Here is a 27,310-nt window from a genome sequence, read left to right on the forward strand (position 1 = left end):
AAAAGGGGAAAATGTGACAGCTGAAAAGCACAATCTGGATGATTCCAATGTCCAGTCAAGTGACTGAAAATATTATGAGGTACAGAATGACCAATGATACAATGAGCAAATAAGTATACTAACCAAACAGCGCAAGCAGAGACTGGAGAGCAAAGTGCAAGGTGCGGCGGTTGGCTAGCTTGCCTGTCTTCAGCACCACTTCTTCTTGGCCGACCTCACATAAGTCAAATCCTGCACAGACACAAAAAAGGGCAGCAGCTGTAATTCCGAAATTTGACAATGTGTCTCTGTGAGTCCATATGGACACATGGATTGAAAGTTTTCTTAGGTAACAGTTGACTCACCAAGAGCAGCTAGAAACTCATGGCATCCTGGCAGTCTCCATAGCTGTACACTAATGGAGACCTGAATGGGCAGGAGGGAGAAATCCTGTTCTTTCTCACCTGTCTGGAGTTGGACAAGCACCTGGTGGAGCTTGAGAAGAAAAGAGAGAAGATAAATAGGGGAAAGAGCACAAGAATACTATAAACTTGAATTCTAGTGCAGATGTGATTAATGGCTGAAATTCATTTGTGTGGGCAAAAAATTTCTATGGCGCAGAACTTAACGTGTCAAGTTTAATAGTTCCTTGCTCTAACTGAATATTTGTTTCTCTAGAGTACATCTATATGTGTTCCCTAATATAATGGCAGCCACATCTTATTGTTTAACTACTGTAAAAACATTTAGGTAGGTATGAATCTGTTTCGTAACATGTTTGAGTCCTACGTATGAGTATTCAGGACAACAGAACGCCTGCAGTGAGGCAGAGCTGAAAAGGTTTCAGCTTTGTGGGGGGGTTTACAAGAGGCCTGGGAGCACACTTGCTTGTTTTGTTTGTGGATTACTTTGCTTGGAACAGAGAAACCTTTGTCAACTTGTGAATGTGCAGAAAGGAGAAAACATGCCTCTTCTCCTCACTTCACTCTTTACGATTAGTAGAGGTTTATTATTACATCATAGCTTTATCCCTTCTACCACCCTGAAACATTTCTCTGACCTGAATGAACCAGGGTTGTAAATACTCAAATACTCAAAATCCTTAAGATCGGAATTGCAATGGAACTAGCAATGGACAAAAAATATGAGCAAGACAACAGAGTAAGCGTTTTCTCATCTACACTTTATGCATGCAAATGCTAAACAGCATGAAAACAACAAAACCGATCACTAAATTGTCATGCAGCTTCTACACATGAAGGTGGTGCTTTAGAAAGTTTAGGAGGAAGAAAGTGGAGAGAGGAAGAACAGGGTAGAATGGGATGGAGTGCAGGTAGGTGAAGGCACACTTACCATTGCCACCATATTTTTAACAGCCTTCAGACAGCACGATAGGAGGAGGGGAGAGAGAATAGGCTTTTAATTGCATGCACACAGGCCATTCACAAAAGGTACAAGGGTTCGGGTCTACAAGAAGGATAACAGCAGCAAGTAACAGAAGTGTTTATTATAGTATAGAGTTTGATGTAATCAGCATACACACAGTAGGTTGAACAGATTTCATGTTCTGTGCATTGAGACCAGTATTAGCTGTATCAGCCAACAAATCACCAACTACTAACCAGATAGTATTTCACTATAAGCATGTGATTATAGCCACATATTACACACACACACACACACATACACACACAAACACAGAGGGATAAACCTCTGCTGTGTAAGATAAATTTTTTGAGTGCAAGAGAACAGACTCAGATTGTAATTAAAACTGCTAGTTAGTCCCTATGCAGCTTTTCACTGCAGATTAAGCTGCAGCTTGAGTTGCCAATGTATTAGCCGTATCTAGTCCCGACGTAACTCAGTTATGCAATAATATATCCTTGATATTCACTTCTAGCTAGAAGCTCATGGTAGAAGGTTGTGTAAAAGTTTCAGAGAAAGTGAGAGGGACTGCCTTAATAGTTTTTACCACAAAATAATAGCAATGGTATTTGTCATTTGAGCCAAGACTAATTTCTATCTGGTGCATTAGATTTAAAAGTCCAGAAGCATTTGTTTGGAGCTGCAGGGGCATACCCGGTTGATGAGCTGCTCTCCTGCCTCTGAAGCTGTGATGAGTTTGCACAAAGCCTGGAGAGCTGGCGGCGGCAGACCTGAGGGATGGGATCAAAGGAAATTGTTCATTATTCATACACAAAGTACGTTCTTTAAATCCCAAACTAAGTAGCACTATGGCTAAATAGGTGATATATGGAGTGATATGAAAAGTGACAGAATGGGATTTGTGGTATGTGGAAAACAATGTAAAAACAAATTCTCATTAAATTATAACCACCAAATCAGTAAAACATTGGACAGATTCTGAATCTTATTTAACTGTGATATAGAGCTTGTCTCAGGTGCATACCCAGTAGTGACTGTAAAGTGGTGCTGCACTGCTGGAGCCTGTCTCCTGGATCAGCAGTTGGAAAGAATACGGCAGCAGTGATACCGGTGCCCGCAGAGTCAAGACGGAAGCCCACAGCTGTCAACAGGGCCTGCCAGCCAGGGACACCCCCCACCTTGTTCTCCACACTTTGCTGGGATGTGTACATGGAGTTGCGCTGGCCGTTCTGTATCCTCTGAAGAGACTTCTCCACCTGCAAGGACCAGGAAAGTGCAGCATCAGTATTTTATCAGTATTTTTTTACTTAAAGTATGTAAGTCCTTGTGTGTCTCCATGTCTCACCAGGTGGAGTAAAACTCTCAAAGCGTCACGCGCCCGATCTGGATACTGTAGAATCTCTGCCAACGCTTGGCCAATAAGGGAGGATGGGCTGTTAAGCTTCACATCATTGCCAATCAGCATGTATCCTGGACAGAAAAAATGCAACAAAAAGAGCTACATTACAAGGTCATCCTTTTTTGTATGGGAATGCCGAATGAACACGTAAGTGAATAACACTCTCTCACCTGCCCAGTTGGAGGGGTGAGAGTATTGCTTGCTGCTCTGGACAGTTTTCATGGCGTCTGCCAGTGCTGCACTAGCCTTGGTCCCATTAAGCAGGGCAGTGTAGAAGGCATGGACAAAAACCTTGGAGGCTGCGACAGGGACAGGCCACAAGGACACGAGAGCACACTGAGCACCAGCAGCCAGGAAGGCCCGGGTCAGTCCCACGACACCATCTGCTGTCACTTTGCTGCTGGACTCCTGGTACGACCTGTAGCCACAATGACACACAAACGTATAATTGAATTAGGAAGCTAGAAAATATTTAATAGCAAAGCATTTCAAGAATTATTTGCGTTAATTGTCTCTCTAGGCTATGCTATGCCATTCTCATTACTTACATTACAATTTCTTGATTAGTACTGCACTGTATCTAATGACTTCCATGTCTGTAGATCAATCCTGAATTCACATCTGCAGTGTGGTTAATTTGATCCTAGTTTTTGACATTAAATAACCTAATTACTGACGTACGACTTAGAAAATTAAAATATCAGCACCGCGATCAACATAGAGACCACTGTTTAAATTTGTTCCATTTAACCAGCCAACCTACCCCAGAACCACCAGCTTGACTGGCAACCTCAGGTCCAATATATCTGCAGCTGTGAGCAGGAACTCCTGGAGGGGCGGACTGTCACAGATGCTCTCCACGTCACTGCTGTCATCCTGCATGTGGAGCGACTCTGGGATGGTGTAGCCGCTTCCAATGGAGCCCTTCCTGCCTCGACCACTGCTGCCTCTCCTCCCCCCTGCACCTCTCCCCACTGTTCCCACTCCCACACTGGCACTTGCGCCACCAGGCACGCCCTCAGGGTTTGGGGTGAGCACCAGGGCTGCCAATTTCCAGGAAATGTGGGTGGCAAAGTGGGCACACTCAGCCTGTGTGAGGGCACTCATTACCCTTTCCTTGGTGGCAGCAGAGCCGGCCAAGGGCTGGCAGCCCAGCAGCTCAGCCACCATTAGAGCCTCCTCCTCTGCAGAGGGCATGGGTCCCCACAGCCAGCGGTCCATCACAGGTGAGGGTAGTCTAGGGTTGCCCACCACAGCTGCCATCGAGACACCACCACATGGAGCTGGTCCAGGGCGCCGGGAGTGAGCCTAGGTTTACAACAACAAAGGTTACATTGTAGATCTACATACGTATCTTGAAAAAGTAGAATCTGTGGCCATAAAAGCCTGTCAGGTTTTTAAGAAGTTTCAAATAGAAGTCAGGCATTATTTTCAGTCATCTGAATGAGAAGCTCAACCTTTGCACTGGATCCAAGACCAAGGATGGAGGGAACAGCGATGAGACTGAAGCGCTCATATAGGTATTCATTAGAAGAGCTTCCTTTTAGAAGGGCGAAAGGGATGAGGTATAGTTCTCCCTCCAGCACCATCACCAGTTGTCTGTGCCTGCCAACAGGTCCACTGGAGTGCATCAAGCCCTGTCAGACAAAATGATTAGTATGAAAATGCACAAATACAAAATAACATTAAATGTGTGGTGCTTTTGATTTCTATTTCTCACAACTGCATTTTCTCTTAAGCCATTCTTTCTACCACACAACTACATCAATAGGCAGGTAATGACCCATAGAGGTAATACTCACCCCCTCCATAGGTGCAATGAGCAAATCATAAAGTGCCCTGAGTGGAGGCTTTCCAAGGTTGCTGGAGCGACGAGGCAGGGAGGAGTTACCATCTTTGGCAGGTGACATGGTGTTACTGAACAGGCTTGTCATACTCTGGCAACTCCTGCACAAGCACACCACAAAATAATGCTGTTTTAATTTTGTAAATCATACTTTTTTATGCTGCAAGCTCAAACTTTTAAGTTGCATCACTTTTAGACAGGCGCCAAAAATATATGCATGGACAACAACTCATTTCTCAGTTTTCTTTAAGTTACAAAATTACCTTCCTTCCTCCAGATCTACAGATATTCAAGATATCATAATTAGTAGGTCATGGTTTAGTCCCCATGAGTGTCAGTAAATGTACCAATTAGGTCTAATCTGATATTATTTTACATAACAACTTAACTTAACACTTAACACTTAAACAGTCTTAAGAAAAAACAAGATTGCTTTTGTCACCTTAATGTCAACAGAAGGTTTGTAATTGAAAATACTGCATAATAATTAAAGTTAAAAAAAAGACTGTGCGAAGACTATACAATGTAGTGCATGAAAACAGGGATCGCATGCATCAAACTCTCCTTCAACATTAAACCATCATGTTGCAATTAATGTGCTTTGCTGATGTGCTAGGAATGTGGCTCCATGTCTAGCTTACAGCACTGTGTTATATCAGATATGGCACTAGAAAGACGAAAACTGCCACTGTAGTTTCTGTGAGTTTGTGTGTGGTAGCCATACAAAGCTGAGAGTGATCCAACACTGACAACCATAGTCCCATATGTCCTTTTTCTAACATGCTCACTATCAGATCTAAGTCATACCCAGTATGATGAAGGCAGCCCATATTGGATCTCCACTGTGATGTGCTGTAAACCCCAAATAGAATTTCACATGACATGAGGAAATACCACGCGCGACCCTGTATGCAGGATAAGGGGTTGACGATGGATGGATGGATGGATGGATGAGGAAATACCACATTATTATGTCATTATGTAAAGGTCCACTAGATGGCAGTGTGACACTGTGGAAGTCGAGAGCTTACAGAAACATAAAGTGGCGTTGAATGCGATCAGTTTACCAGAATCCCCACCGGATGAGAAGGAGAGAGCGGCTCATCCCATCTTTACTGGGACCTATGCTACATACAATCAAAACTCAAAAAGATGAGATTGTGGGTATCTTCAGTGCACTGCCAATGACTATTTTGCAGCACTCTGAATCTCTGAAACAAACAGAAATCATGTAACAGCCCTGCATGTTTGAGGCATGTCTGCTATGTGATGGGAGTGACAACACTCTGCTCAGGCAGAGACATACAACATACTGAGAACTGTGCTAATGGTGGCCATGGGGCTATAAGCCTTTGGTGCTGTAGGCACACAGGGCCAGGCTTTATGGCCGCACTTGTCACTACTCTCCATCTGTTCCAGCAGCCAGAGTTTCTTCCGGGCCCCTGCCAACAGACATCTATCCTGCCCTTCTGGTAGCCCCAGGCCACTGGCTTCCCTCCAGCCTCCCAACACTCTGTCTCTCTCCAAGGCCTTGGCATGAGCTTCCATGGGAAAGCAAACAATCGTTTGTTAGCCTGACAGGAAGAATGAGAGAGCAGGCCAGGGATAAGCCAAGAAAAGGTGAGTGTCAAATGTAGAGGGAAACAGTGAAAAGAAAACACTAAAGGCAGTGAGGCTGAAGGTGAGGACTGCATTCAGTAGCTGCCTGGTTTGTGCTGCAGAAAGACAGACTCTTTAGTGTGATTTGAGAGGAGATACAAAGGTAGACAAGTTAGCCTCAATGTAACACACTTGAGCTTTTTATACCGACCTCATTTCCAGCTGTGATATAAATTACTGTTTCAGCTAGTGGCCACTCAGCTCTTTTGATGCAGGCGTCCTGTCCTACCAGTCTTTATGCTTCTTTACCGACAACTTCATCGAGATTCTCAAACAATCTCATTATGCTATCATTGTGCATAAAAATGTATTCAATTACACAGCGTGGGGGATTAGACATGATGAGACTTTCATTATCACCTTTGCATAGTAATCCTTCCAAGCTCCCTGGTAAAGATTCTATCTCAGTGTTAAAATAGGACAATCAATGATAATACCAAATGAAGACATCACATCAAGAAGCACAGGTCTTTTAATGCTGACTATATTATTCTTCTACCTATTTTATTTAAATGTAATTCAATTATCCATCCATCCATCCATCCATCCATCGTCAACCGCTTATCCTGTGTACAGGGTTGCAGGGGGCTGGAGCCAATCCCAGCTGACGTCGGGCAAAAGGCGGGGTACACCCTGGACAGGTTGCCAGTCCATCGCAGGGCCACACATAGACAAACAACCACTCATGCTCACACTCACACCTAAGGACAATTTTTAGGGTCACCAATTAACCTAGTCCGCATGTCTTAGGACGATGGGAGGAAGCCGGAGCACCCGGAGAGAACCCACGCAGACACGGGGAGAACATGCAAACTCCACACAGAAAGGCCGGGGCAACCGGGGTTTGAACCCACGACCTTCTTGCTGTGAGGCGACAGTGCCATCATAATGCTGCCGCCCTAATATTTTTTCTCCTTTGTCTTAATTATAGTAATTGTGTCAATATTGTGAATATGGCAGTCTTTATACCACTAATAGCCTAAATCATAACATGGTAGGGAACAATGATAGGGGGATGTGAAGTCTTGAAAAGCACATACATGTATATTATCTGGCATCAAACCCCAAGATGAATGACTTCAAATGACAATGAGGCTTTCTTAATTTTCTCTCGCTTTAAAATTGTGATAGACGATAGCCTCCTAAGCATGAGGAGCTTTATAATTCAGAGTTTTTTGAGCCCCAAAAGAATGAGCGGATTATTACCGGCAGCCCATTAAAGGGGCTTAATGAGCACCGAGACTCAATTAAAGCTGGAATTACCCTCTCATCAAAGAGCAGCTCAACTGTGGACGAGGACAGGGAAATATGACCCAGACACACACATTTGCACACACATGCACACATTCTATTGGTATACACTACCAATCAGCCCAATGTTAATGAATACTTTCCAGAGAAGTATTAAATAATATTCTAAACAAGCCACCGGCAGACTCGCTGAACAACAAACAAACTCACAGAACAAACACAAGCAGGGCAAACATCTTAAAACCACATCGGTGTCTGTGTCTAGTATGCACGCACACACACACACACACACGCACACACACACACACACACAAGGCCCCATCAGAGTAGGCAGTTGATAAGAGCTTTAGCGGCTTGGCTCTACTCAGTCTATTTAATAAGGAGGATTCACATGCTGCCTCTGTGCTGGGCAAACAATGGAGAAAAGACTCCTTTCACAGATGAGCCACAATACCAGCGAATCTCCTTACCCAAGCAGATATTTTTAATCTTTTTTGTGTGTGTGGAAAAGTGGGTCTAAGTAGCGCTTGTTGATTACGACTGTCTCTCAGTAAGACTGCAGGAACGTCCAGGTGATTTGCACAAATCTCCTACCTGTTGAACAGGTTGTTTCTGGACACCATGCGCAGGAAGCCTGTTGGATCAGTGACTGAGTTAAGCTTGTTGTTGAGTTCCTCAAATTGTTGGTCCAACAAATCTCCTGCCTCGCTCTCTGTCTCACTGCTTGAACACCCTCTGAAAGAGAGAGAGAGAGAGAGAGATATGAAGTGAGACAGCCTCTGAAATGTTGGCAAGAAAAAGGCACTTCAGCAAAGTAGGCAATACACAGACTTACATTGTTTCTCTGCGGATAAATCAACTACACACACTCCTGATCTGCCCGAAATACACACTGTTCAACCCACACACACTTGGCCTAATTTCTCAGGCTTGGTCCAACACCCTGATGGAGCTAAATCCTTTCATTATAATGCTGCTGATGCTGATCCAGTCAGCTGGGAGTCAACCACCCCCACCCCCACCCCACAATCACTACCTCGCCACCACTCTCCCACATCTCCCTCTTCATATATGAACCTCTCTTCTGATGCACCAATATAATGTAACGCGTATGTCAGCTTCTTGCTCTCACAGTAGCGGAACTTGCACCATGGGATCGCTCATCATCTTATGCTCCGACTACCAGCATCACCACCATTTTTTGGAAATCCTTGCAGTATGTGTCTCATTTCAGATTCATTCATACTGACAGAAAAAATGCTCAATGCATTATACTTAAGCAGTTTTAAAAGATGATCCAAATGTTAATACATAGATTTCTACTGCCACAAAGGCCTCCCCTCTTTATATCATCCTTTTTTCACACACATATGCTCTACCCATTCTTCTCAATCCCATTCATTTTCCATTTCCACTCATTTCAGAGGGCTGCTTCCCTTTCTCTTCACTCTGGAAAATGAATGGGCTGGTAAGTGGTGCCATATTGTGCCCATCCAGGCGCAGTGGCGTGTGTGTAGCTTCCCATTGGAGTAGTAAATGAGCTGGTAATGGGGCAGGAGGGCCAGACTGCTAGGGTGGCGGAGGCTGGCACTGGGCGGGCCAGCTGGGCACTATGGATCAAACACCAACTAGAGAAACAAAGCTAACATTAAAAGCTATGTAGACCCATGTATGTTTTAGCTGTCAATATATTTCACCGCATTTTCCATCTCTTCCTGCAGAGTCCCTCTGGCTATATTCCCTGTTGTCTGGTCTTTAAACACCAGCCTCGTGCTTTTTTATTTTTATTCCATTGATTGTTCCACTGCATCTTAACCTTCCCATTCATCCTTATACTCTCAGCATAAATACCATTCTCTCTTCCTTTACTTGTCAGGTTTGATGTTTGTTAGGTGGGTTCAACAGTCAGGCTATACAAAGAGCCATTATTTCGTCTCATTTATTTCCACTGGAGAGAGAGTGGTGTGCTTTAGGAAGGTAGTGGAGGCCTGTCATCACAGGGTGCAATGGGGCAGAACAACCACTCACACACACACACACACACACACACACACTCTCTCTGAATGATAAAATAACCCTTCCTCAGCTAACTCTAGCAATAAAAATGTCAAGTTTCGGTTTCGGTGTTTATCTTTGTTTTTTGTTTGGGCTACATTTTTGATGATGTGACATATGTTTTATGCTTCCTTCTGATGATTGGTTAACAAGGGCTTTTTTAAAGAGCACTTGTTAATCAAACAGTGTTTTTATTGGACCATAATAGAGGCAAGAAAGTCATCTGCATGAAAACAAAAGCATTGCATCACAAATTCTTGATTCATCAAAATTACTCAAAAGCAGATGTCACACGAACAGACCGAACACAGACATGAACCAATAGAAAAAGACATGGGGCTTGTTAGGACTGAAGATGAAAAAGTAAAAAAAAACCACACATAAATTACATGATTTATATTACGTGAGAGGAATAGAAGGGATTGTTAAATGTCAGTGGTGGCATTACTGCCTTTGCGTGCAATAACATAATCCATGAAATTACTTATTGGATAGAGAAATACCAGCAACAAGTTTGTGCAAACATTCTAGCAATTACTCCTAAATAAATATGTGTGATATGGATAATGAGCTAACAAACAAAGTAGAATTTTCATATTATTGTGACAGCTGTAAACATCTCACCTGCTGTAATAAGACTCTACTCCCAGAGCCTCACGGGCACTGGCAATGTGCTGCTCCAATGAGGAGCCGCAGACCACCCCACTGCTGCCTCCCTCCTGGAACTCTGATCCTCCTTCTGATACGCCTTCGCCCAGGTACACTTCATGAAACTTCAGGATGCCTGTAGAGAGAGAAGGGAGGGCAAATATGACTAGCTGCTTTCAGGCATCCACAAAGTGAAAGTTTAATAAAAAAACAAAAAAAACCAAACTGGAACTATTTGCTCGCGACGGGAATATTGGATCGTTTCAACTGAAAGTTGCGAGTGAAGCCACTTGCAGTAGTGAATCTGTCGAGCTAAATGAATAAAACAAATAATGTTCAATAAAAGATAAGAGTAGGCTGCCTGTGCCATCTGCTGCCCGCCATGAGAGCTCAGCTGAGTCTCGAGCAAGAACATCAGCGGGGGGCGGGGAAGAGCACACAGAGATGGAGTACAGGCTGTGTGTGGGCGTGTCTGCTGGATAAGCGGATGTGCTTGGATGTATGTTTTGTATTCAATGAATTTGAATGGACAGTATAGTGTACATGTGTGTCCGTGCACATTCAGGTCTATAAAATGTCACTGATGATTACACTACTGAAGTAATTAGGACCTTAATGGCCCTTTTTACTGACGGCAGACTCTTTAGGCCACGTTTGTGTGCCAGCTGGATGCCAGGGAATGCCAGGAAGTGACAGACAGGCGATTAGTGAGCAAGTGGCACCCTCTTAGCCTGGGGCAATATTCAGCACTTTGAAGATCTCCATTGGTCCCTGTAGTGTTCCTCCCCTCCGTATGACTAATGCTGGGGGGTCAAGTTCAGCTGGTTGCTTGAGAGCTGGATTTGATCAAATGTTCAGGCTTGGTGGCATGGGACGTGGGTCACGGCTCTCATTTCCTCTCTTTACAGCAGAGAGCACAAAAGAGCCAAAGAACAACTAATAGTATCGCAGCCACATGAGTCGTGTGACATGTACTACAGTTCACCCGCAACTTTGCCTATTCTCTTTGTGAAACTGGAATTTCACAAGTCATATTAACAAGCTGTTGGCATGTGCAGAGATGTTGTCAATGTTGTTTGGCAGTGTCACTTTCAATTAGCATGGTTCAATGGCAGATCCCTTCTGGGGTGAGAAGGGAAGATGGGGGCAAATCCTAACAGCAGAGTGGCAGGTGGCCCTGCCGCTTGGTGTTAAAGTTGGCCTTCTTACCCCTGCAGCTGAAAACAAGCTACAGCCTTTGGACCTTTTATCCGCTTTGATATGAACAAGCTTGTGTGTTTACTTCTTTGTAGGTTGTTTCACCTGTGTAGTTGTTGGGATTTCACAAGGAATAGAACAACAACTTTGAAGAAGAAATAGTAAAAAAAAAAAAATGTATCAAATTTAAAATTGCAGAAAGTTTGTGGTGTAATTGTGTTGAACAGAGGAGAAATTCAAGCCTGCTCAGGAGTTTCATTTTATTTTATTTTATTTATTGGTCAAAGTATAAAGTTGCCAGTCATAGTATCACCATACAGCCAACTGGTTGAATTTATTTTACCTCAGTAAAAGAAGAAATTTGAAACCTATCCACCAAATTTGATTGATAAAGCGCATATGGTCTCTGACAGCGGAGATAATGTTTTAGACAATGACATAAAGACAGACAGGCATGATAGGATTTCAGCACCAATTTATAATCTGAGCAGTAGGCCAAGCGGAGAGTCAGTCCTTACCTGCTCCTGGAGCCAGCAGCCAGCTGTACAGGTAACCAGCGGCCATGGAAAAATAAAGCACCAAGGCCCTCTGGCTGTTGACGGTGTCCAATATGTGCTCCACTGTTACTGGGGTGTATGGGTCTGAGTCCTGCTGCCCTGTCTGCCTCTCAACCAAGAGGTCAGCAAAGGCCCGTGTGCGACCCCGCTCTGCCACTGCTAGAGCCTCATCATGGTGGCCTGTGGTAATAAGAAGACAATGCTGATTAATATGTAAACCTAAATAAATTGGTACCTGACAGCATAAAGTAGCGAAGATATGGGAAGTGTCTATTGGCATACCTAGGCTGACAAGGACCCTTTGGAGTGCCTGGTAGCAGGAGGTTTGCAGGTCAAACAGAGAGAGTTTATAGTCTGTGCTGTGCTGGGCTTCATGGCGGATGGTCTCAAACAGTGCAGATGCTCGGTAGAGCTGAGGACAAACAACAACAACCAAATATTTTCAGATATCCTTGGTTTGTTTAAGTTAACCTGACATCACACTTTGATTCAGTGATTATTGCGGGTCAACGGGGGTTCTCAATAGGTAAAGCATCACTGTCTTTTTTCATAGGTTTGATTCCTACTGGCGTAACTCACGTTAAAATGTAAGCAGACAAAGTACAGCAAGGCACTATAGATACTGCCAAAATCATATACCACTATGCATGCATGATTTCACTTGAAGAAAGAGGACCATTGTGGCCACTAGATGGTAGCATCCCACCTCACTGCTGATGTGACCTGCATCCTTCCAATTCTGCTTCTTTCTCAACAGAGGAAAGTACTGTAATGTAGGCTGATGAATCACCACCCAACACAAAGTAAACCTCTCTCCGGCTCTTATATGCCTGGACATGGGAAAGGGCAATGAGAAGCTAAACCATTACCTGATCATCTTGGACAGACAGCGTCCAAGGAAATAAATGCTTTGTGAACTCAACAGACCTGTCTGTGTTATTGGACCTTTCTATTCAGTGCCAGACATTGGATTGTGGGAGGGAGAAAGACAATGGAGAGGTGTGGAGGCAAGCAGTGTTGCACACTGGCCAAGCGGAGTTAGCCAAGAGTGCTGATTCATGGGAGCCGTTATTGATTTCTGCACCTATGGCAGCCCTGTAGGATGACTGGGACTGCTATAGAGCCACTCTCCAGAAGTCCTGGGCCAGCAGAGAGGGTAAAGCACCCCGCTCACACTGCTTGACCATAGGTCATGACAAGACAAAGAGCTGCAATGGAGAAAAGGTTGTTGGTAAGGATGAAAAGGATTCTATCCGCACTGTGGGTTTGGTGAGAGAAAGAAAGAAAGAAGAGCGTGTGTGCTTCGCGTGAGCACACATATATGCATGCTCTGTAGCTCTTCTGGCATATCCCAAGGTCATGCAGGAAAAGTATGTCAGAGGGAGAAAAAGGGGGAGAGTAGAGATCAGCAGAGAATCTGAGCGCTCTGCTGCATTAGTGCTAGTAAACGGAGATGCTAGACTCGATGATCTTACTGATAGGGCCATGGGCGGATTGCTGCAGTGCTAGTTTAATCTGTTAGGCTTGCAGACATCCCTTTAAGAGTGAAACTAATTTCTCACAGTGCCTTTCTTCTGGCGTGACCCCTCCTGGCACAGATGAAAGGGAAACAATCTCAAATTTGCTACGTCTGCAGTGATTTGCTTGGCTGTGGTACAGGTAAAATCTGCTACATCCTTCAGCTGTTTTGCATTCAGATAGCCCTCTCATGTTTTACCGTCACTGACACTAACATGGCTTTTATCTGACATGTTAAGTGAATGTCAATGTCACAGTAAACTGCCAATGTGAGTGGCGCTTGATACACACGCCTATAATGATTTTTGTAAAATAACCTCCGTGGGGAACTCTCATGCTCTGTGACAGATATTATCAGAGGAGAAAAAAAAACTAATCTACAAGAGACCACTGATATTTAAGTAAACATGAATTTATTGATTCACGCTCCTCTTGGATATGAATGCGAGCTCTTCTCTGAAGGAGCATGCACTGCTGAAATAGCTGATTAGGATCAGGACATGTCAATCTGTGGAACACGGTGAACACCGGGATCGCAGCTATGGTGTTCAACTACAATTGGGTTTAAATATTTAGAGATTGAAGAACATGAGGTCAAGTACTCTCATTCCACACCTTATGGATGCTTTATGAATTTCAATCCAGCCTTCACAAATGAGGTTTGAAGTGGGTCAGGGTATTTACCAAGGTCATCTGTACCAACAGGCTATCTCATGAATATCCATTTGATCTATACTCTGAGGACAACAGTGTCCTTTCCCACCAGCAATTCACCCTGGAGGCTACAAGCTGACATGAGGGGGGAAAGTCTTAAAACATTGCTGTGGTATCTGTGGGCAAAGCACTGGATCTCTGTAAGTTGCAACAAGGACAAAACCATGTTAAAATGCACTACTAAGGTCTTAAGGTCAAGTGATAAACTGGAAAGCAAACATGCAGTGGAAAATATGTTGCATTGGCTTGTTAGAATAATATTTAGCTTTAATTGAACACAAATTCCTTAATATGACTCATGAGCCTCTGCTCTAGTCAGCACCTTGGTTCAGTCGCTCTTTTCCAACTCTTGTTACAGATAATTGCAAACAGACAAAGTTACTTTTTGAAAAGTACGAGGCAGGACAGAAAAACAAAGCTATCTGGGTCACATAGATGTACGTAGTGTGCATGTATCATAACAGAAATGTTTTGGACTAGATTTTGAAAATGAAAGCAGCTGAATAACATCCCTACAGACACACGTGACAGCCACTGCTGTTGGCTGACTGTTCACAGACTTGTATGTGGATACACAAGCTAAGAAAATCTTGAGAAAAGCTGCGGTGTGTGGACAGACTGCAAAGAGAGATGTTAAGGGGATATTCCATGCCTGCCAGGTGGGCAGTGGGCTGAAGAGGACTAAGAGAGTGTGTGTGTGTGTGTGTGTGTGTGTGTGTTGTGTTGTGTGGCCGTGCGTGTGTGTGTGTGTGTGAGATGCGGAAGCTTGGGACTCATGAGACCATGCACATAGAAATAAAAAATCTTCACTCATCTGTTGCCTGTCTACTGAGATGACAGCATTTACCAGCTCAACAGACTCCCCAGCATATTGCCAGAAGCCGTGTTCAAGCTCTACAGCCACCTCTCCCTTTTCTTCTGCTGTTGTTTTCTCTCTTCTGGGCTCTTTCTTTATATGCATAAGGGCATTATTGAAGTGCATATTTCACACTCCATGTCTTTGTACATCTACTTCCCTCTGTCATTTGTAATCTTTGGTGACCAGCAGATGTGTGCTTATTAGAGGTCAGTTTTAACTACAAGAGAGTCCAGATGGAGAGGAAGAGTGGATAGGAGAGGAGAAGATGAGGAGAAATTAGTCAAGGTGAGCCGAGGCAAGAAGAGGAAGGAACAGGAGATACTTTACCTGATGTTGGGCCTCCTCCAGATTCCCACTGGCCCACAGAGAGAGCCCCAGACGATGGCGGATCTTCGCTTCGTCCTCACGCCGAGCCAGCTGCTCTGCAAGCCGCAGGCCTGTCAGAAGGGGAGGAAACAGGAGCAGATGAGAGAGAGAGGAGAGGGAAAAGAGAGAGTAAAAATTATTCAGAGCAGGCAGACTCTTAGGTATCTTTCAGAGTAACAGATGTAAGCATAGCGTGGTACTGATGTTCTGACAGCGAACAGGTTTGGATATTTGGCCTCAGTTGTAAGATACAGCTCACACTGGGACTAAAACACACACACACACTTCTGCCATAGAGGGAGGTTGTTAGAGCACTAATCGGACTGCATAGTAATCAATGCTAAGGATCAACTGGCTGAGCAAACACAAACACACGCTTAATGCTTGCGTAAAAGAAGCCGCACAATATCATGAACACTCCTGCAAATATTTGCAAACACACTGATGAGCTAATAATAGACCGTGTGCAAACTCACAGTGCAGTCTACTTTGTGATTTTTTGTTTGAGAGACTTTAAGAGGAAGCCGGGGAAGGTTTGAATATGCACATGTGTGTGTGTATCGAGATGTGTATGTTCAATAAGTTTGCCTGTGTCAGATCACCTGGCGAGAGCGCAGTTTGTTTTTCACTTCCAATCCCTCAAGCAGTGAGGCGTATGTCACATCTTTGCATGTGTCCTCGGTCTGCCTGCCGAGCACTTGGTTCTGCCCAATTACTGAGATGAAAATTCCACTCTACAGAGGACAATGATGAAAAAAAACGACAGCTGCTGGGCCACATATCACCCACAAGGTGTTAAATGCACAGCAAGCAGTCTGCAGTTTGCAATAGCCTATTGCTCATGCAGAGTCTCACTTAACGCAGGTTCTGTGTTTGTCTATTCTCTCCACTCGCATGTGTGACGGAGGGGTCTAAACATGCTTTTGGTCAAAGAGAGGAGAAAATGGGCCAAGCCACCCTCGTCCGAGTCTGCTTTTCTCGGCATTCCTGGAAAACAGTCTGTGGCTGGACCAGATAAGCCAAGAACAGAGAGCGTGACCTGAAACAGCCAGCCTATTCCGCAAGACCCAGCACACTACGCAACCATAGACTTCATGGCTCCTCCATGGCCACACTAGCCGGCAGCCTTTGAAGCCTGCAACAGCCTCCCCTCGCGCCTTATCTTTCCACACACCCTCCCTCTGTCTGCCCTCTTCCCCCATGCATCTGCTGTGCCCCTCTCTCCCTCTACCTCCCGTATTCATTTTCTCATCTCTGTGCCTGTGTCTCTGGCCCCCCTCTGCTCTCTCTACCTGTTTCATCTTGACTGTGGTGGCAGTGCTTGCGGGGACTCGGCACTGCTTAGGGCTCATTAGGCGCCAGAGCGAGAGAGGGGAAACAGATCTAAATTATCCTTTTCATTCTCTGACAGCCTCACCCCTCACTCATCTCAACTCCAGCTCTGAGCCTTTCATCTGCACACACACACACACACACATACACACAAACACACACAAAACCTTTCTTTCTCTGAGCTGCTCTGTGATAGTTCTTTATGATCAAGCCTGAATGTCAACCAACACTATGTTTTCTTTATTCTCCAGCTGACAGTGAAATAATACATGTGAATTATGACTCATGCCGATCTCTGTCTTTCCCCTCCGCCCGCCTGCCGTTCTCTTTCTTTCTTTCCATCCCTCCTTTCCTCCCCAACTCTCTCATTCCCTCTGTTCTCCCGCTCTGTATCATTCAGTGTCTGTCACTGTCACTGTGCGTGCCTTTGGTGCGCCCCGCAGGCACAGTCACGTAGCGGCGGCTGACATGAGGATGTGGCCGTGGCTGGCTGCACCCTGAAGAGCAACTAGAGAACACTTTAAAGGCTGCTTGACAGCTGGGTGAGAGATTCTCTGCAGCCCCTGAGGCCCACGCACCTCTGGCTTCAGACACAAGCTTTACGTGCAGACACCACATACATGTGCGTTGGAACAAGGGAACCAAATCTCATGTACTGTAGAAAAGCAAGCGCATTGTGCCACAAAACAAAATACCTTTGCACATGTGCACTAGTGACACATGACAACACAGTATCCTTTGATCATGACCACCAAAAGAACAGTGTGTCATATATGGTAAAATTTCTTTGAAGAAAAATACATTACCTCACACAATACCTAAATCTACCTATTCTGTATAAAAAAGAAATCTTCCACAATCTTCCTATATGAACACATTTCTACAATTATGCAATAAGAAAGAATTGACATTTGCATTAAGTTGAGAACTAAATACTGGTATTTGTGAAAGCCTGCTTAATAATTTATGAGATAAACGAAAGTTAGGCTAATTCATTTTTCTGCTTTTCAGATGTTAATCACTAAAATACATGTTGAGATGAAATACTTTGTCTGTTCTGAGCCTAAGAAGCAGAGAAATATAATAGATACAAAGGCCTACAACAGTTGAAGGCAAGTATATCACTAGCTCTCTATGCAACCAGTCAAACCGCTACTGACACTTTAGCAGCAACCAGTGTTCAAGACTATGAGGGGTCTACATATGATGATGAAAGGTCCAGACATTTCACACTGAGATACTTGCATTTAGTTTTATATGCCTCCTGACATGCTATTCAAAGGTCTACCAACATGACTGTGTTTTTATTAGAATTCCTCTGCCAGCACTATTATAGTGTTTATAAAGAATGTATAACACTGTATAAAATCATATGTTGTAAAATGCAATTTTAAATACTCTGTATATGAAGCTATAATATCTATTTTTTTTGTCTTAGATATGGTTAAGGTCCCTTTTGTTTTTAGATTATACAGATTTGTGTGTGCAGTGTATACTTATACTATACAAGTGTGCTTTGAATATGACAAAATGATTAGTTTATTATCCCATAGATGTTTTGTTTTCACACAAAAAAAATGGTCTGTTCAAGTTTTACATTTTACAACTTTGCCTTTGCAGGTTAATATTGTTATTCTGTTAGTTGTTGTTCAATAAATAAATAAAGAAAGCGTGGAGAAACTGTTTTACCTCCATTAGTCGCTACAATGACGGCATTGATTTAATGACACTGTTGTGTTAATCATTGAAAAGTGCATCTTGCAGTGTGCAATGCCTCTTTTGTTTAAGATTGAGACAGCAATGTACAATTTCCTTTAATGTAAAATCACAGGAAGATAACTTATGGAATAGTGTGTACACTTGAAGTGACAGAAATTATGTCTGCCTATTAGCAGTTAATTGGTATCCTAATAAGTCTTCCACTGCAGCCTTATCATTCTGTATTACTGCGCAACACAGAATAACCATCAGACACAAACACACACACACACATATATATATAAATACACATACACTGATTTTAGAGGTCACATGTTGTTCACAGTATCTGCACTATTTTGGAGCTGCCTTTCTATTCCTCCTTCCAATTAATCTGTTTTGGTAGGCAAAAAACAAAAAAACAAGCAGTGTAGCTTGAAGAATAAAAAAAATACAAAACTACCAGTAGGAATATAAAAAAATAGAAAAACTGAAGGGAAAAAATCCTTGCCAACTTTTCGGTCTGGGTAGGTTGGCCAGAAATAATTGGCTGTCAAGGATAGTGAAGGCACTGTTCTTTTTCACAGCCAGAAAAAGGAACAATACAAGGACAGTGCGGGGGACAACAGGGGGACAGGGTGGAGACAGAATGGCCTGTCGCCTTTGTTTTCATTAAAGCTCAACAAGCAGGCCTGCAGAGGGTGTATGGGTCATTGCAGGCCCAGCTAACTCTAATAAAGCAGGCGAGGAGGAGGAGAGATAGAGGAGATGTATTCCTGTTCCCTTGCATTGACTCCCTGTAGGGTGAAATATACAACTGTCCTCTTACACAAGCTGCAATTTTCTAGGATTCAAACTGGGTTTGGGTCGTAACACGGTGGGTGTGCCTGAGCATGAGGTCTGTCAATGGGTATGGGCGAGGCTGGTGGTGTGGACATTCAGCTCGCATCCATGGATGCTTCCACTTATCACATCCTTGGTGACAAATACATCCTGCACTGACATAATGAATTTTTGAGGGGCTAAGCTGCAGGTTTTTATTTCACCATAATCTGTAGGGGACAATGAAGCATGAGACGAAGGCGTCTGTCAACCACTGTGTGAAAAGATCCTTTGGCAGCTCATTGCAAAGAACCCTCTGAGAAAAGTAGATACAGAGGTGTGAAGAACAGCTAGCAGTAAACAAAAAAAAATGCCTTGGCGTGTATCCTGATAGTTTGCACAGACATACACACACAAATGCTGCTTTACCTATACAGCACAGAAGCCAACACAGACGCATAATGCGCACACAAATTCCCCCTGTGCACTTATAACACATAAGCACAAAAGCCCAAACACACATACACACTTGCACACACACAACCTAATAAAAATGTGGCAAAGGCTTAGCAACAAATAGGCTCTGAATTTCATATTCATGAATTCACAAACTCTAAGCCTATCAGCTCAGGCAACAAAGGCAATCCTCTCTCCTGTTCCCCCTGACACACTCACCTTCCTGCAGGTACATGACAGCCTGTGAGTAGTTTTGCAGTGCATGGTGTGTTCTCCCCAGGCTGCCATAGGCCAGTGTCTTGGCAGCCAAGTCATTAGTCTGAGCCGCCACACTTAGGTGCTGTTCCTGGAACACGACCGCCCGCTCGTAGTTTCCAAGCGACTCGTAGGTAAGGCCCAAGTTCCCATAGGCACGGGCCTGGCGTGTGGGGCTGCCCGTTTCCTCTGCAATCTCCAGGTCACTTTGGTGGCATCGCAGGGCTGTCTCATACTCTCCCATAGCTTGATATACAGCGCCCAAACCGCAGCTGGCATCACCTTCCAGTAGCCTGTCCTGGGTGTCACGGGCAATGGCCAGCTGACGCTCCAGACAGGAGATAGCCTGCTCGTAATTGCCTAGCTGGCTGTGCAGTGCGCCTAGTTCACCGTAGGCCTGAGCCTTACCTCCACATTCCCCCAGCTCATGAGCCACTACTAACCGCTTCTCAAAACACACCAGCGATTGCTGTAGGTTTCCCATGGCCCTGCAGGTAAAAAGAAAAATTCAAAGAGCGTCAGAGCAAAGCAGATTAGGAGTGAGATTTGTGAGACAAACCAACAAAATAATCTAGAAGAAAATCTGTCACTGGTATTTTCTGTTCAAATTGAACAAATAATGAGATATCTAACACTCAAAATAAATCTCTAAAATGTAATAATCTAAACTATATCTCTCTGCTTATCTAATATTTTGGGGAAACTATATTCTTGATTCATACAGATACATATCTATTCTCTTGTAATAGTGCGCTATTAGAATGCAACAAGGAGTTCACATCGCAAGAACACTATTTTTTGCAAAGCACCCGATAATTTCAGTTTTGGTATAAATTAAATATAGATAGAACACGCTGCTGATACCTGATGATGTGGACAAACTTCAATGTATGTGGAAGGTTATATGAGAAATGTCTGAGCACTAAAATTTTAACTTTGGGCTGTGTTTGAAGGTTACTACTGTTTGCCATCCTTTTATACAAGATAGGTCATCTGTCAAAGGATCCTTGCTTCCATCCTCGTGTGTGTGTGTTGACAGAGTGGCATTAATCCCATCTCAACATTTTATTTGCCTTCACAGCCTTCAAACAGACTTTATTCACATTCTCAGGCATGCCAACAATTGCCGGATGACGGATGAAATGGAGCATTTAAAGAATAAAACCCTTCATCTTAATTAATGTTGTGTGATTATGTATGTGCTTGACTAAGAGCTGTTAGAAGGCGAGAAGGGTTTGTGTCTGATGTCTTTTATTCCCCTCTGAACTCATGCATGGCTAATACTGCTGTATGTGATTGCTTGGTGCCATGCTGATGGTGCACAATAAGAAGAAAATCATCTCCGAAATGAGGATTTCAGCAAGCCTTTCGTGTTTTATTTTGCAGTGCAGTCTCCTAGGATGCTATCAGCTCTTTGACGCATAAGGAGAAATAGAAGGGAGAAGAGACACACGATGTAAGAGGTTGCCTTGAAATAACTGTGTTTCCCTCCATCTCAGACGTCTATGTGCCAAAGCCTCTTTGCATACAGATAAAGCCAGGGCCACTAGGCTGCTGCTGAGACAGCTAGCACCAGGCTCACATCCAAGCCTTGCTCACAGGCAAGGTGTCTCTAAACTATGGTGGTCCTTGATAGTGAGTGCAAGGAGAAAAATAATATGCAAAGCAGGATTACTGTGATTATTAGTAATACCCAGTCAATACTATTATCTGCTACTGCAACAGCTTGGGGAAATTGATACTGGTGACTGAGACTGAAAAGTACTTTCTAGCAATATAATATAGTTAGTTTGAAACATGATGCCTTTCATTTAAAGAGGACTCACCTATGTCCATTGCCTAAGCCTCTATAGGCCTTCTCTTGGTCCTGCATGCGGTTGAGGCTCTGGGCCACTGACAGATACTGGTCATAGTACTTGATGGCTTCCTCAAAGTCTCCCAGAGCCTCATAACAGTCTCCTAGGTTTCCATAGGCTCTGCCTCTGTCCATTACTGCCTCATTGCCACTCAGCTGCTGTAAAGTGGCCAGCTGCTGCTCCAGGTAGCCAATAGCTTCCTCCATCACACCTACATTCATTTTAGTGATGCCCATATTTCCGTACACCTGAGCCTCCACGACAGGATCCTTCAGCCTCCGACCTAGCTCCAACTGCTCTTCGTAGCTCTTGAAGGCCATGGCGTACTTCCCCAGGGCCATGTAGACAGCTGCCAGGTGACCATGGGCTTTGCACTCTCCTGGCATGTCGCCCAGCTCTTGATAAACCTCCAGCTCCTGGGTGTGGTAGCCCAGAGCTTTGTCATATTTTTGCACAAGTCTGTAGGTTGCCCCCAGGGCAGCATAGGCACAGGCCTCCATCCTACGCTCCTTAACCTGAAACGAGATAGAAGCATGAGGGACATGAGTGAACGGTATCAAAATTACATTTTCTGACACTTCCTATTTATATGATGAATTGTACTAGTATATGTTATGCTTCATTGTGTGTGGCCATACCTGGTGAGCTAAGGCCAGTTGCTGCTCGTAAAACTGAATGGCTCCAGCCACATCTTTTTTACAGACAAATATGTCCCCAAGGTTCCCCAGAGCTCTGAAGCGAGCCTGTGCATTGTTCAGGGACTGCGCCAGAGACAGCAGGTATTTCTGACACTCCTCTGCCTTAGTGAAGTCTCCCAGGGCCTTAAAAGCCAAACCGAGGTTACAGTATGCCTTGGCCTGACTCAGTTTGTCATGAAGGTCCTTGGCCAGAGCTAGGTCCTGCTCATAGTATTTGACGGCATCCTGGTAGTTGCCCAGACAGTAGTGGGCATAACCCAGATTGTGACAAACTTTCCCTTCACTCTCCATGTCTTGGAGGTCAGGGGACAGACGGAGGTACTGCTCATAGTAGGGCACGGCCTGAGGGAACTCTCCTCGAGAGCAGTGGAAGTTGCCAAGGTTGCCTAGAGCCCGTGCCTCGCTCTGGACATCTCTGAGCTCACGGGCAATGTTGAGGTGGTTCTGGTAATGTTGCAGAGCGCGGTCATGGGCTCCCAGGGCTTGGTAAGCCACAGCCAGGTTTCCATGAGTGGAGGCCTGCGAGGCCCGGTCATTGACCTCCATGGAGATCTGCAGTTCCTGGCGGTGGTAGCGAACAGCCTGGTCAAATGCTCCCAGGGCATTGTAGGCGTTACCCATGTTACCATAGGCCCGACCCTGAGCAGCATAGTCATTCAGCTCCTGAGCAATGGCCAGATGAGTTTTGTGGAGTTTCAGTGCAGTCTCATAGTCCCCCTTCATCTGGTGAATGATGCCTGTGTAGAGAGGAAAGGTACTTTATTTGTCACATACACATACACGTAGAGAGATTCACCCTCTGCATTTAACCCATCCCTGAAGGGAGCAGTGGGAAGCCGCTGTGCAGCACGCGGGGACCAACTCCAGATCTATATCAGTGTTTTGGTCAGTGGCACTCATTGAAGATCCTAACATCTTTTTGATAGAGGGGGAAACCGGAGCACCTGCAGGAAACCCACGCAGACACGGGGAAAACATGCAAAATCCCAGTTCATACCCCAGGACAACCAGGGTTTGAACCCGGGACCTTCTTGCTGTGAGGCCACAGTGCTATCCAAGAGCAAGAGGATAAAGTTAAAGACCCAGTCAGGGGAAAATTGTAATTGAGTAAAATTCAAGTGCCTCGTCAGCTCTTCATGTAAAAGGCAAGTAATTTGGTTGTTAAAATATGCTCTCTGAGCCATCTGTTCTCTGCTTACACAACAGACTCTCCCACAGAATTATGGTCATTAAAATGTAGTGCAATCAAACAGAGTTATTATAACACCAAAATAGAATCTTTTGATAGCCTAAGCTGTCTTTGATGATTGTGTCTTATAGGGATTTTACCAAAATCAACAACTTTTCCACAGGTTTGGAAATGGTTATGAGGAAAGAAAGAAAGAAAGACAGACAGGGGAAGTAAAAGTGGGTGAAAAGAGCTGATGGAAAGCTCAGCAAACAACTTTAGAAAAATTGTGGAGAAACAATAAATAATGGAGAACCTGGTGCATTGAGCATATTATCTCTGATAAAATACAATCCTCTGAAAAATAATAGCTTTACCCCACAGCCAGGCAACCACCTCACGCACACACACACACACACACACACAACATCCAAACAAATGTGCACCCACACCCACATGCTCATACACACTGACAAATACACAGCAGAGAGTAAAGAGACATCACAGCAAATCTACCGTATCTCTCCTCCTTCTGAGACTCACTACTAATCTCTGGGTCTCTCTTCTCTGGGCATTGTCACCCAGCCTTCAATGATAGTAATTGCACTGATAATATTAAACCTCACTGAGAGAGAAGATGCCTACAGGCTGGCGGATGGAGACAGAGAAGCCAGCTGAAAAGCAAATAACTACTACTATATCCACCATACAGCCTGGCCATCATTGGTTTGCTGCATCAGCATGGAGACTAATGGGCTAGTAGGATGGGGGTACAGCCACTGATGGGACACCAGGGATGGAAACGGTTCTGGAGCCAGAGTGGGTGGGAACCAAGAAGGGAGAGGGGCTCTGTGGCTTGTGGTGAGAATGTGATGGTGCCGCCGGGATTAGTTACCGCCATGTGTGTTTTCCCATTTATCTCATCCGAAACCTGCCACATTATGGGCCTGAACACAGGCTACATAAACAGTGGGATTGAAACTAAACAGACTGCTCAAACGACTGCGGAGGTCATACGATAGATGTAGATATGCATTCAGATGTTGGCTCAATTAAAAAGCAGCACATTAGGCCAATGAGAATGGAAAAAGCTTTGGCGCCTTTATAGTATGAGCCACTGGGCTGCATATTGGTTTGACACATTACCAGGTATTTATACATACATGTACTTTTGTAGCATGGTGCACATGGAAGAAAAAGTGTGACATTTGCATAATCAATGTTTCACTCTAAATCAAGTCTAAATTAGGGGGTGAAAAAAAACAACAGCTTTTTCTGCAGACAGACTGGATTCTGGTGGGAAAACATCAAAGATCCTCTGCCTACTTAATTTAGACCATGATTCAGCATCCAGCAGACAAATCAAACCTGATGTGCTTTTTTGTTTGCTTGCTTGTGTTCTCAGGTTAAAATGATACAACCTGAACTGACCTTGTAATCATCAGGTCACCGCCCTGAAGAGTTGGCATGCAACACGTATCACAGAGTAGAAGACGGAGAGAAGCAGTGCTGCCAAGTAATACAAGAAGAATTCATATTGCAAATGACATAACTTCACAATGAAAACAAACCCCTTAGTTTTGCCTAGTCTTTCCTAAGAGGGGAAGCATGTTAAGATTCACAGCAGGCTACTTGGAAGAGCTGTGACAGCCCTTGCCACAAAGTCACTCCCAAGGTTATGCTTTCCCCGACGGAGGCTGATCTTGCTGAGGATATAATGCCTACTGATGTATTAGCAGCAAACATGTTCCATGCTGCAGGCTAAAAATGGATCTGGGCCTCAGCGTTGGACGGAGGGGTAGAAGAGACATGCGGGACAGAGGCTGGGGGTGTATGGCTAAGTTTGAGGCTGGGCTTGGAAGCTGCAGCCATATTTGCCATAAGCCTCAGGCTATGCCTGGAGCCACACTTGAAGCAAGAAAATATTTTCTGCCCCCACCCATATAGTAAGAGGATTATGGAGCCCTCTGGGAATAGTATCCAGCAGGGTAGTAAATAAAACCATACCAAACATGCTGGTAAATGTTGTTGAAATACAAACATTTGAAATTAGTAAGGGGCTTTTAGCTGAAGTGGTCACTGTGGCATGTTGTCCAAATCAAATGACCCCAACAAAGTATCAGTCTTGAGACTCAATTTAACCCCAGATATTACTAAATGCATACTAAATGCACTTGACTGTAACGTATTAAATAATATGGCTCAATTATTTCTCTTTTGCGCACAGCTTGAGACAATGACTGTGAAAAACCAAGACAAAGCACACACCGCATCATTTGGAATCTTTTATACAGGGCCCTATCCATCCAGAGCCCTTTCCATCCCCCCATAACCAAAGACATTAAAAGCATGGCAATGTGTTGTCACTTTTCATTACACAGCTGGCTGTACGTAGAGGGATATGCTACTGTGATGACTTTGAGGGATGGTGTCGTGTTCTGAGTAAATCACTGTGTCATTCTTCCGGGAGCTATGAAGGTCCAGAGCGCTGCTGCCTACAGTTAGCTAAGAGGATTTTTACCAACAATGGTGCTGCTGCCACTGGGCTGGGGTGATACTATAAATAGAGGCGAGATGACCAGACTGAGCCCAAAGTAATGATTTGGGTGTGTTCCTCATTTATATTTTAGAATGAGGTAAACATTATAATTTACATTCATGTTTGAGAAGTAAAAACCAGAACAGGATGCTGGAATTGTGGTGTTTATGGAAATTTGGATGTCTATTTAGGTCTAAGCTCAAGGAGATTGACATGTGTAAAATACCGAAAGAGGGAAGTCAATCTTTTAAGGAAATTCCAATGAGGATAGGCAGCATTCAGAAAACAGTTTATCCTTCAGAGCTAGCATATATAGTTAAGTACTTCCAAATGCCTTCTAATAATTGCACCAACCTTATTGAGGGTTATCACTAACGGCTGCAATGTGTCTGACTGACAAATTAAGGCAGTATCATACTACATTACGGTGTTTTAAAATGCAGAATAAATAATATATTTGAAACTAATTAATAATCATGATGAAGATATGATTTCCTTTTTGATTAGATGCACTGGTTGTGATTTTGTTGTCTTTTTTCCTAATGATTCAATTCTTCCCCCACACAGTACTGAAAATTATAAATGTCATAGTGTATGTTATGATCAGTGGGGGGAAGTAGTGAGCTGAGGCATTTCCTGCTGTGGTCGGCAAGAGGAGGAGGGGGCAGAGCTGGGGGTCTGGGCTTAAGGTACCAAATCCTCACTGGCAGACACAGACATCTCCTACAGTCTGACTGACGGAGAGGCAGGAAGATAATAAAAGGACAAGGTATGGATAGGTGAGTGGGTGGTCTGCCAACAGAAACACACAGACAGACTGCTGTGCCTCCTGCAGCACCAGCTGAGCTGTTTTCCTCTCCACTCCTGCTGACCCTGACCGCTCCTTCAGCTCAGCAAACCAACTGTCGCTGTATTGTCCATACACATGACATCTGATTCCTCCTACCATTTAAACCAACAATGTATCAACCAACTTTTTTTTTTTTTACACTGCACAATCGCCGCTCCGTTTAAGAACAGATCACATTTCATGCTAAATTTGCAGATGTGCT

The 27,310-nt window shown here is 44.1% G+C and overlaps 1 protein-coding gene across 5 annotated transcripts in view; it reads right to left on the bottom strand.

Annotated features, from left to right (window-relative positions):
- Window positions 1–27,310, bottom strand: part of LOC123961053 (tetratricopeptide repeat protein 28-like) — a 168,209-nt gene that overhangs the window by 2,384 nt on the left and 138,515 nt on the right. For 4 of the 5 annotated variants that reach the window (XM_046036154.1, XM_046036156.1, XM_046036158.1 and 1 more), the window contains 18 exons: window positions 22,492–23,288; window positions 21,824–22,368; window positions 19,962–20,485; window positions 15,396–15,505; window positions 12,260–12,389; window positions 11,939–12,157; window positions 10,200–10,359; window positions 8,115–8,255; window positions 4,567–4,711; window positions 4,222–4,401; window positions 3,528–4,072; window positions 2,935–3,182; window positions 2,711–2,835; window positions 2,390–2,621; window positions 2,059–2,135; window positions 1,333–1,356; window positions 345–474; window positions 124–231 (listed from right to left, as the gene is read on the bottom strand). In XM_046036154.1, coding sequence (XP_045892110.1) covers window positions 124–231; window positions 345–474; window positions 1,333–1,356; window positions 2,059–2,135; window positions 2,390–2,621; window positions 2,711–2,835; window positions 2,935–3,182; window positions 3,528–4,072; window positions 4,222–4,401; window positions 4,567–4,711; window positions 8,115–8,255; window positions 10,200–10,359; window positions 11,939–12,157; window positions 12,260–12,389; window positions 15,396–15,505; window positions 19,962–20,485; window positions 21,824–22,368; window positions 22,492–23,288 — 4,440 coding nt within the window. The remainder of the gene's footprint in view (window positions 1–123; window positions 232–344; window positions 475–1,332; window positions 1,357–2,058; window positions 2,136–2,389; window positions 2,622–2,710; window positions 2,836–2,934; window positions 3,183–3,527; window positions 4,073–4,221; window positions 4,402–4,566; window positions 4,712–8,114; window positions 8,256–10,199; window positions 10,360–11,938; window positions 12,158–12,259; window positions 12,390–15,395; window positions 15,506–19,961; window positions 20,486–21,823; window positions 22,369–22,491; window positions 23,289–27,310) is intronic. The other variant, XM_046036155.1, reaches the window with a different exon arrangement.

Source organism: Micropterus dolomieu, linkage group LG21 (genome assembly GCF_021292245.1).
Source record: "Micropterus dolomieu isolate WLL.071019.BEF.003 ecotype Adirondacks linkage group LG21, ASM2129224v1, whole genome shotgun sequence".
NCBI lineage: Eukaryota > Metazoa > Chordata > Actinopteri > Centrarchiformes > Centrarchidae > Micropterus > Micropterus dolomieu.